Genomic DNA, 12,169 nt, shown 5'->3' on the forward strand with positions numbered 1-12,169 from the left:
ATTTTACTCCAGTTGTTCTCCTCCCCATTCCTCCGGGTTGGGGGGGGCAGAGCGGGGGTAAGCAGCTGCGTGGCTCTTGGCTGCTGGCTGAGGTTAAACCACGACACTGGGCAGTTGAGCAAAAGCTTCTGGTAACTGGATTTGGATGGTCAGAGTTGGTGCTGGATTTCAGAGGTGCTGCTCTTCTTTGCATTTCATTTCAGGACATTTGTTTTTCCTTCCTCCTCCCCAGTTGGGAAATGAAGTTTAAGATGATATTTTAGGAATGGTGGGAAAGTATACTCATGGCATATTCTTCTAGAACATGGCTCTATTTGTGTTTCCCCACTTTCTCTTTAGTCGGTAATCTAAGCAGAGGAAGGAAAGCAAGCTGCATACCTACAACGTTTAACATTTATGTTGGCTTTGTTTTGCTTGTTGTTGCAGTCATGATTATTTCCTCCCTGGAGCTTTTAAATTTGGGAACCTGGATTTCTAGTTCAGGAAGAGTTAAGCATTTTAATTTCCCTGAAAGCTGTTAGTACTTTGTGTCCTAAATATGCTTCCAGAAACAAAGGTTAGGCTTGTCTTCCCAAGTTAAGAATGTAGTAGATTACTTGATTGCACAGAAACTATTGAATCTAGTGCTTACTCACATGGTGCTCAACTCAACACAGTGAGAGGTCTGTGACCAAGAGCCTAGAAAGTGGTTTAGACACCATGTGAAAATGTAGGCTCATATCTTTCATTGTGTCTGTCTTCCTGACCTGATTTTAATTTTCTATATTGCGGGCTTTTTAACTTGAGTCTTTTGCCCTTTGATTGTGCATAAAAGACTAATAATAACTCTCTTATTTTGTAGGTACTGAGCCAAATGATCTACAATTGATAATATCAATTTTAAGAATGGATGGGAGGGAAAATAGGAAGAGAGATGATGTTGATGAGAGTTTATTAACCGAGCTGACAGAAAGATCCCCAAGAAATACATCAGGAGAAAATGCTGGATGTGACTCTTCTCAACAGAAAACAAGGCTTATATCAGATGAAATGTTCAGGGAACTTGAAAAGAAAGGAAAAGAGAATGGCACAAATGAAAGAGCGCTGTCAGCATCACCAACCCTGGCTGTTGTTGAAGCAGACAAACCTGAAAATGTCTCCAGAAAAAGAAAGCATAGTTCTTCAGAAGACATGCAGGATAGTGGAAAGAAATTGCACAAAGCTGTAGCTGGAGAAGCAGGTGGTATGATAGCTGGAGATGTAAAGAAGGAAGGAGTCACCAGTAGTCTTGGTAGTGACATATTTAATTCAGATATCCTGTGCCTACATTATGATTTCAAATGTGCTGATGATGGTGCCATATTGAAAATTCACAAGGAAAATGAACATTCCCAGGAGGCGTCAGCTGCTGTTCCTGATAAATTATCTTCTTCAGAAGAAGTCAGTGTTGTCTACAGTGTTGCGAACATTGACAAAGATCAATGCTCTGATATGGAAAACCATAAACAAGAAAGCCTCTCTATACCATCCAAAGAGCAAACATGCCCTCAGTATAGTTGCACAGATGAATGCAGTTCGACATTACATACAGATGTTAAGAAAGATCATGAGAAATCCAAGGTATTTTCTTGTGATCTTTGCGGTTTTCAGACTGCTGAAGAAAATCTCCTGAATTCTCATTTCCTTGGCAAAACGCACCTTCGACGCCAAAATCTTGCTGCACGAGGAGGGTTTGTACAGATGTTGACAAAAAAATCCTCTAAGAAACAGCAATCTACTGCAACCAAAGCGAGGAATGTCAGAACAAAACCTGGGACCAATAAATTAAGGGCAAGAACTGCTGATGCAAAAGAATTAAATGTTTGCAGTGCACTGAAAGGCTCAAAAGTAAGCTTGTCTAAACAAAATGATGGCACTGAACTTGTTGAAATGATGTCACCTTCAAATACTCCCACTGAAAAAACAGATACTATGACAGAAGGAACGTTGCTTTCTTCTGGTGTAGAAGGAAATGATGAAGTCCATACTGAAAAATTAGAAATACAAGGATCATCAGAAAATACTTTGCAGAAAACAGAACTCCCTCCAACTACCAAAAAGCTAGTTAGCAGCTTAAACAGGACAAGGAGATTTGATAGACTGAAACATAAAAGAAACGTTTTCTTGTTAAGGTCTTCACTTGGACAGAGTAGGTCTTTTAGATTAAAAAAGCAGGTGAAAAGAAGGTACAGCTTGTTGGGTAGTAGTAAAAGAGACAAGTCTGAAACTCAGAGTGCACACGTGAAGCACATCTCCAGCACACAGCTTAAACCTGGTGATCCAAGCCCTGTGTCACAGACAGAATTAGAAACAGATGTTAAAAGTAATTGTAGTACTACTGCAGAAATTCAAGATCTTACTGACCGTAAGCCAAATACCCTTTCTTCTAGCACTGCAGATGCTAAAGATTCTGATGTTCAACTTGATGCTAATCATGGAGCTCTTCATACTTGCATGGACTTTGGTCATGTTTTTCAGGACAGAAAAAATTTGGAAACTGATGTGGCAAAGCTTCATACAGAAAAGATCCAGTTTCACTGTCAGATGTGTAGTTATTCCTCTGGAGTCAGGGAAGATATGATGCAACACTGTCAGGACAGTAAACACCAGATGGGTGGTTGCAGCTTTAATTGTCAGCTCTGTTCATTCACCAGCTTGAATGTGATCAGCTTTCAGAACCATATGAGTGAAGTGCATAATGTGTCCCATAGTTGTCCAATTTGCACTCTTTCTTTTCAGTCAGAAGAAGAGCTGATAAATCATCAAAAAAATGAGAAACATGATGGTTCATTATTTCAGCAAGCTGCTCCACTGAGTAACAGTGATCAAAACTTGCAAGTGGTAACTTCTGCTGACTCAATATCAAACAACAGCCAAAGACTTGCAAAGGAAATGGAACTATCAATGAAAGCAAAAGCTCTAGACTCTTCCTTCATAAGTCATAGAAATGAACTGAAGCATTCTGTCCTGAATAAAACCCAATTTCAATGTAAAAAGTGTTTTTATAAGACAAGATCTTCTACAGTTCTTACAAGGCACATAAAACTCCGACATGCACAAGAGTATCACTTCCTTTGCAAAGCATGCAATCTCTATTCACTGAGTAAGGAAGGAATGGAGAAACATACCAAAAGAAGCAAACATCTTGAAAATGCCAGGAAAAACAACATTGGGCTACGTTTTGAAGAATGTATTTTAAGTGTTTGTGTTGGTGGTATTAAACCAGTGGTGGATCCTTCCACTTCTGGGAGTGGAAATACAGAGTTACATAAAGAAATTATGCATGCTTCATCCTCTTCTTTGGAAAACATATCAAGAAATAAGGAATTCATTCCACTTGATCAAAGGATTGGTGAAAATGAATTGGTTTTAGCTAATGAACCCAAAAGAGGGAAACCCAAAGGCACTCTTTCTAGGACATGTACTCATTGTGGTCTTTTGGCCTCCAGCGTTACGAATTTGACTGTTCACATCAGGCGAAAGCACAGTCATCAGTACAGCTATTTGTGTAAGGTTTGTAATTATTACACTGTAACCAAAGGAGATATGGAACGGCACTGCGCAACCAAAAAACACAAAAGTCGTGTTGAAATAGAAGGATGTGGAAAACAGAACTCTGAGATCATCGTTAGCCCTGAAGGAGGTAATTTTGAATCCATGAGCAAGAAAGATAGCAGTCCCATGACTGCCTTGTATGAACATGTTGGGGATGGTAGCCAGTCATTAGATTTGGAAAGTTCTGTCTTGGGCAATCAAGAAGTTGAGCAAGGAGATGGTGAGCTAAAAGTTGTAAATTCCAGTAGGCTGCCAGGTTTGCAGCCTGCCAGCAATCCATTAAATATAAACCAACGTGTATTTCCGGAACCAGTGCGGGTTACTCAGGATGGTGAACCATGCTTCCAGAGAAAAGCAGTGAGTGCAAACGACAACAAGTGTGCACACTGCAGCTTCGTTGCTCATTCTGCTGCTTCTTTAGAGCTGCATGTGAAGCGAAAACATACAAAACAATTTGAATACTACTGCATGGCATGTGACTACTATGCTGTTACTCGCAGAGAGATGATCAGGCATGCAGCAACAGAGAAACATAAAATGAGAAGAGAATCTTGTATTTATTCTTCTTCTGGGGAGGATGCAAATACAGCAAATGTCACTAAAGGAGGCACTGCTTTGCCTCAAGAGGAGCACTGTTGCAGTTCAGGAGAAGCAAAAACTGGCTTAGGTGAAACAAAATGTGCCAGTCATGTAGCAGAAGGTGATCATATGAGTAAAAGCTTAACTGAGTGTACTGTCTTAGATGAAAATGCATCTCCAGGAATCCTTAAAGATGTCAGCTCCCAAAATGCAGTAGGAGATGAACTTGGTGAGGAGTCTAAAAATGGAGGAGAAAACCCTTCTTGTGAAGGATTCCAGCAAATTCCTCAGAAAGATGAAGCTGTTACACTTGCCAAGGAAGTATCAGTTAAAGAAACAGGTACTTGTGAGGTGCCAAAAGGTAGACATGGTCAGGAGCTACTCAACTCAGGTGATGATTGCACCGCAGAAAATCAAACTAGATCAAGCAGCACAAATTCAGGAAAGGGCGAGGAAAATCTGGAAGAAAATAGAGAAAACCCTAAAGTAGAGTGTAGAAACAAAGACAGTCTCAAAGAAAAATCACTGAAGAAAAACAACCCACTTATGCTAAGTCTTCCAGAAACAAGTAGTGCAGTAGAACAATCAAATTTTGCTGGAAATATTGGAGAAATGGTTCAAAATATACATAGTTTAGATGGTGACAGAAGTTTCAGAGAGGATCCTACTGGGGAGGAGGAAGAAGCCCTTATGGAAGCACAACATGAAGCTGAAGCAACTATAAATAACAATGTTTGGGAGGCAGATGGCTCAACAGCTGAGGGCATGCAAGAAAGTAGTAATGAGGCTTTAGGAACAGTTATCAGTGCTGATGATAAAGGAAAGGCAATGCAAAATTTTGGCAAGTTTGATGCTTCTATAGTGAGGTTAAAAAGTCATCAAGATGGGGAGGCCACTGACCATTCTGCAGAAGGACAGATGCCAGGTGCAGTGAAAGCTAGTGAGTTCACAGTGAAAGCAGACACTTCACTGAGTGGTGGGAAAAAGAAGAAGTCAGAAGGAATTTCCCTTGGGGAATCAACACGTATTCGCTGCGATGACTGTGGTTTTCTAGCAGATGGTTTGAGCGGACTAAATGTTCACATAGCCATGAAACATCCTTCAAAAGAAAAACATTTTCATTGCTTACTCTGTGGAAAATCATTTTACACAGAGAGCAACCTTCACCAGCACTTGGCCAGTGCTGGGCACATGCGAAATGAGCAGGCAAGCGTGGAGGAGCTGCCCGAAGGAGGCGCAACCTTTAAGTGTTTGAAGTGCACGGAGCCGTTTGATTCGGAGCAGAGCTTGTTTCTCCACATCAAAGAGCAACATGAAGAGCTGCTGCGGGAAGTCAATAAGTACATTGTGGAAGACACTGAGCAAATAAACAGGGAGAGGGAAGAGAACCAAGGCAATGTTTGCAAGTATTGTGGGAAGATGTGTAGAGGTAGCAATTCCATGGCCTTCCTAGCTCACATCCGTACCCATACAGGTATGGAAACGCTCTCTTTGCAAGTGGTCTCTTTCAAACAGAGTGAATTGCACCATTGGTCTTTTTCTGCTTGTTAATCTCTTTAACATTTCTTATGAACTGGCATTTGTATTGCCTGATGAGCTCCTGATGAAATTCAAAATTACCTAAAGGGATATGAAAATACAGTGATCAAAGGGCAAAAAATGTAAGAACATTTTAAGCATAGTCACCCTTCTGCTTTTTGCTTCATATAGAGAGATTTCCTTCCTTCTAATCTAAATTGTAACCATTGATTGGTTCTTAAATTTATATAAAGAAGCGGTGGTGGTCTGAAAGAACACTTAGCTGTTCTTCCTAACTTCCTCTCCCTTTCAGTTGCTTAATATCCAAATTGGTTATTTCATTTCAGTTCAGTGAAACTTTCAGCATTACATAATGCTTCAGGATAGAGATTTGATATTACGTCATTCCTAAATAAATACCAGTAAGAAGCAACAAGATTTTTTTTGTAGAAATAAATTGTAGGGATTGGAGCTGGTCATCCTTTTTGGAAGGTGGTGTGTGATACTGATGTGATGCACGGGGAGGTAGCATCTGATTTAGTTTCTGTGCTGATCACACTTTCAATTCATTTTTATGTTTAATTTTAAGTGGAAAATTTAAAAACATTTCTGTACAAAAATGCATAAGCTGCAGTTCTAAATTTATGTAAAAATTCACTGCGATGTTTCTATAAACCTGCCATACATTCTTTATTTTAAATAGACAGCTTTTCTAAATCACTGAGCTCTGCTTAGACAAGTGGTGTCTCCATGGTTGAATTTATGAGTGGATTTGAATAATAAATTCACATTTCAATGAACATATTTTCATTAAAACTGTAAGGTTTATTTTACTGTACTTTTAAATAATGGCTTATTATGGAAGCTATAGTTTAAATTCATGCAGTATTTGAAACTTAGTGCATGGTTACAAGGAAGAGAATAAAAAGGTAAGAAAAAAGAAACATAAAAGAATGGTAATTCTTGGCATAATCCTGAAATAGTTTTGTAAGGTTTTTTTATGAAAAGCCAAGGGCGTGACTGGACAACAAATTCTAAAATTAATCTTGGGGAACACGGACATTGTATTTCAAACCTTTCAAAGTATTTTACTATAACTGCAGTATTCATGTATATCAATAACTCACATACTTAATACTTTCAGCATTACTTCTGTCCTGTCAATAACATAGTTATCTGTATTGCTTCAGCTAATATCCAACCTGGAATGCAGTGTTAAGTCTTTTAGAGGGACGCTCGTGTTCACATGGTCAGAACAGCTGTATAAGCCCTTAATATGCCCTCTTACGGCAGATAAAACTGAATAAAACTAAGGGGGAGGATGCTAATGGAGCTCTCTTTAGAATTCTTTATGCAACTGTCTGGTCAAGACATGTTGCTTATAATTGATGTGTCCATTACTTGAATTCTCTTGTAATTATAGTCAATAAGTCTTGTAAATGTGTTAAAGCTCACTAAAAGCATACAAATTCAAGAACAGAGTAAGGCTAATAATTTAAAATAATCAATGTAGGCATTTCAGCACTTAATTTCCCTTGTGTGTTGATAGCTGATCATTCTTAATCCATTAAGATTTATTTAGTCGTTTACAATGCAAAATAGGTTTGCACTGGTCACTTGTGCCATTTGAAAATGTCCACCAGGTTAAGTGCAGAATGTAGTCCATTAGTCTTCCTTGACTATATGTATTAATTGCATTTAAAATCAAGTTAATGTGGATGTGAAAGTGAGGTAACTATCAATATATGACAAAGCAACCCTACTTACATAAGTTACATCATTGATTGTAACATTTAGTAAAAGTTAGTGTACTTTTTAATGCCTTGTGTGTAGGTCTTATCATGAAGTATATTTTTATTGTGCTTTTGGATAGCCCTGAATATGCAAAGCAGTAAAAGAATACATTTAATTTTGCAAGTCACCTTCTGGTGGTGCGTGCAGAGGAGGTACAGAAGTGTTACAGAACAGAGTTTTGTCTGCCCTCTTTCTCACTGCACCTTTCCATGAAATGCTTTTCTTATGCTTTGCTTATTCACATAAATAGTAATGCAGAGATTTTAATAGTTAATGGGAAGGAGACTTTCTCCTCCAATCCATATTTTCATATTTGTGATTCCCTTTGTGCCTTATAGAACCTTTTCTTCCAGTCTGTATAACAATGGATGCAGTTTAATAAGAAACAAATATTTTCAGGTTATTGGGAGTGGTGGCAGAGGGAAAGACCTACTCCACCAACTGTACATGCACTGGCCCATAACACTGGTGAGGCAAAGTACAGCATTCCTAGCGTCTCATCTGTTCCAGGGTAACAACAGAAACATAACAGTAGCACAGCCACACATTTTCCCACTTACTGTTCTGATTAGGTGCTTTAAAAAAATGATAAATCTTTCCTCAGCATCTAGATGTGCATATATATGTTTATGTACGTGTGTATGTATGTGTAACCCTATCCAACTCCCTGCCTTTATTTCAGTTGAGTACTTAGTGGTGGTTTGGGGTGGTGGGGGCAAGGGAAGGGAAAATTTTCAAAAGATACAACCGATGATTTCCATTAATGGAAAAATAATGTTTCAAAATGCCATTAAATACTGAGCGAGATTTTCACATTGCAAATGAAAGGGAAGCTTTGCTAGAGAGGACATTACAAATAAGTCCATCACATGTTGACAAGTGAAAATGAGGAAGTGTAAAGAAAAATAAAAGGAGTAGTAGAGGTGGAAGACTTTTTAGTTTGCAATTGATGGAGGTCTCATAAACTTAATTAACAATCAACATCTGAGGAAAAATCACCTGCAACCACACTGTATTTCTTTTTTCATCTGATTTATCAGTTAATGGCAGTTTTGCCCAGTGTAAGTGTGGTATCTTACTCCCCATGTCCTCAACCCAGGAAGGAATGGTATGATGATATTTCATGTGGCTCTGCTCACTTTGTATTGGGTCTGTGCTAGAAACACAGCTATGCCTGCAGGTGCAGATGATGTTGCCTTTGGCTGGCTTAAAGTTGAGACAGTGAATTTTTTCTTACAGATTTGGGTCTGTATTGTCCTAATGTAAAATAAGGGCGATGAAGTCAAGTCTTTCTTTTTGGAAAACAGTAGGATGATTTGTGTCTGGCTGACCTGAACTCTTAAATTTAGTCTATTTTCAGTTTGGTGTGGTGGTTTTGTTTTTGTTTTGTTATTTTATTTGTTAGTATTTTTTTGTGTGTTTTTGTTTTGTTTGTTGTTGTTTGGTTGGTTGGTTTGGATTTCCCCCAGTTCTCTTGTTAAGAGCCTTATTGTTTACTGCTGCCATCAGAAAATGTACAGAAAATGTGCACTTGGTTTCCATGCCATAACTTGTGGGTAAAGTAATTCTGTGGGGTATTTTTCTTTGTGTGTTTGGGTTTTTTTTTAAAGTCATTTGTTTGGAAAGATGCTATATTGAAAGTATTTTTCACATTTTTCTGAGAACTAAAAGCCAAGTGTGCATCCAGTAGTATCACATTTAACACAGCATAGGAGAACCACTAAAGTTTGTGATAAATATGGCTAAGAAATTATTAATTGCTTCAACATTGTTTCAGATAGCCTCATGGCAAATACAGCCTTTTTGTCCCCATTAGTTTAACTCTTAGTCTAATGTCTTCATTTTTAGTATAAAATTTGGGGTTGTTCCATCCAAGAACATACTGGAACAAATTTGGCACCAGCAACCTAGGAGGGAGATGCACTGATTTTATTTCAGGTGATAAGTACTGACTGGAGCCTGCCAGCGCTTGAATTTTCATGGAGTTTAAATGGAGATGTTAACAGATATTCAGCTCTGGATCTGAGGGAAAAAAAAAAAAGAAGTCAAAACCCCTCAAGGCCTCAGTGATTTTTGGATGAGAGCAGTCAACAGAGTAATACATTTCTGTATTGTCAGCACACTGTAGCCACGATTGGTCTGAACTCGAGTTCTTCACAAAGGAGTCATGTAAATGGAAAACAGCAAAGGTCTTGTATGGAAGCCCTGTGGGACACCTGCAGTAACAGAATAAGGAACGAATTTACAATTTAATCAGTAGGAGAGAAACTAAGGGAACATAGGATTGAATCCACATGGTATTTGAATTCTATGAGAAAAAAGAGCAGTATAAACATCAATAGATTTTTTAAAAAAAGCCTCTCCAACTGTGGCCTTGATGTTATTAATTGTGCAATTAAAGATCGTAAGTTAAAACGTCAACTTTTAATACTGTTTTAATGCAAAGATAGGTGCCTTTAAAAAAAAATTTATTTGCATGGATCTCTGTAGAATGCAGTGTTGATTTGAAATGTCACCAAATTAATGATTAATATAGTTTTATCAGGATCATTTAAATAAACTGGTTTTTTTCAGTGTGATTGATAGAATGTGATTGCTGTGAGCTGCAGTCTGAACCTGCTTTTGACATTCAAACATATAAAGCTGACTAGATATAACCATTGAGGTGCTAAATATATTTTACATCTACTTCCAACAGTAGAAATGGAAGTATTAAGAGATCTGGCTTCATTGTCATTGAACTGTGAAATATTCAACCTTGTCTGCCCGTGTTTAGTACTGTTGACTTTTTTATTTCAGTTAGAAGATTAAAATTAAATGCTTCATTTTTTCATTAGCTTTTGGGAATTAAATTGAAATTTAAGACTCTAAAAATTTTTACTAAGATCCTCAATTTCACCACTGGATTCTTGGAGGATATTCTGTTTTCAAGGGCGAAGCAAAAAGGTTCATTGATCAAGTATGATATGGTGCAATGTTTTTCTTATCAGAGCTCTTTATGTATATTTATTAAAAATCACATATTTCATATTATGCTTAACTGTATTGGAAGAAGTACTTCACAAAACATATACTAAACGTAATATGGAGACTCTGAGACCATATTGTACTTAGTTTTAACTGCAGTTCTATGATTTTGATTTATTGATTTAGTGGTCAGAAAATTGGAAAGTGCTACTAGAACAGTGTTGCCATGTAATAACATGGGGACTGACATGTGCCCAATTTAACTTTGTCAGTAAAAAAAATAGTTTTTCCATCTCGAGAGAGGATCAGTGTTAATTAAGATAGACAAATAATTTGACTTTTTGCTGAACTGATGTGATACAAGAAATAGGCTGATACTTCTTCCTTGGGCAAATAATTTCAGAGTTCTTTGGTCTGCAGCAGACATTTAATATTAAAGTTTGTTCTTGAAATAAATAATAGCCAAAATGTCAATACTTCTGGTTTGCAGAATAATCATAAATTCCTGACCATAAAACAGTCATAAAAGCATAATATTTTATCCACTGTATATTCATACATTGCATGCCATTACAATAGCTAGGTGATGAATCATTTTCTGTGTGTGACAGAACAAATCTGAAATACCAATGCTAATGTGAAATCTATTCAAAGTCGGAAGACTTGTAAAATTACTTTACTTTAAAAATATTTGCTTAAAAAACAGACACATTTTGCAGTTTACACCAGTATCAAGTCACTTTAAGACCATTACCTGAGCTTCAGCATTTGGAAATGGAGAAAGGTGTAGAACAACTTTTGCCATCTTGTTGAAATGTTACTTACCTACTATATGGTCTTCTGATTTTAATATATTTTGTGGGGATTTTAATGATAATATAAAAGAACAAATTAAAAGTTAAGAGAGTATTTTCTGTGATCTTGAACTTGAGGAAACTTCAATGAGTAATGTATAGTATATATTGCTTTTGTCTTGGGAGGTACAAATTTATGTACAAGATACTCTTTTTTTTTATTAGGCAAAAATCTCAAACAGGTTAAATGTGGGATGGGCTTTTTAAAAGGTTATTTTTCCCCAGGATTTTTTATTTCTTTAATCGTGGGTGATATTTTATTCTAATTCGACTCATATCTTATGCTAAATTTTACTTAGGATCAAAGCCATTCAAGTGCAAGATATGCCACTTTGCAACAGCTCAGCTCGGAGATGCCAGAAACCATGTCAAGAGGCACCTTGGGATGAGGGAATACAAGTGTCATGTCTGTGGGTGAGTAAATTGAAACAGTCTCCACCATGGTTAACCAGGAGAAGAGCGCAGGATATGCATTGTTTCAGAATTGAAAACTGTGATGTGAGCAAGAGTGGCTAAAATTATGCATGCATATCCTCCTTTCCATTGTTATGGTAAATTCCTTAAATACAGTTATGACATTCTTTTCCCACTTCTAATCCTGCACTGAAGATGAGCAATTTTATGGGCTACAAGGTCAATTTGAACCTGTAATCTGTAAATTGACTAAATTATAGGATGTTCATTCACATTGCCAGGGAGAACTGTAAATTCCATTTAAAGACATAAAAAATATATAATATAGACTTTACTGTGTGGGGTTTTTTCTTTTGCTATACTGTTATAATTTTAGTACCATTAACAGATTTCTGGACTCCATTAGGGTTTTCATTCTTTATGAAAACAAAACAGAAGACAGATTTTTCAAACAAATGGATCTAAAATAT

General features: G+C 37.2%; 1 protein-coding gene across 1 annotated transcript; it reads left to right on the top strand.

The window, feature by feature from the left end:
- Positions 1–885: 885 nt before the first annotated feature.
- ZNF407 (zinc finger protein 407) lies at positions 886–11,699 on the top strand (the record flags this gene model as incomplete). Its single annotated transcript, XM_009071090.1, has 2 exons — positions 886–5,626; positions 11,585–11,699. Coding segments are annotated over exons 1-2 (4,856 nt in total), but the record flags the coding sequence as incomplete, so codon positions are not given.
- Between the last annotated feature and the right edge of the window lie 470 nt (positions 11,700–12,169).

Source organism: Acanthisitta chloris, unplaced genomic scaffold (genome assembly GCF_000695815.1).
Source record: "Acanthisitta chloris isolate BGI_N310 unplaced genomic scaffold, ASM69581v1 scaffold29573, whole genome shotgun sequence".
In the NCBI taxonomy this organism is placed as follows: domain Eukaryota; kingdom Metazoa; phylum Chordata; class Aves; order Passeriformes; family Acanthisittidae; genus Acanthisitta; species Acanthisitta chloris.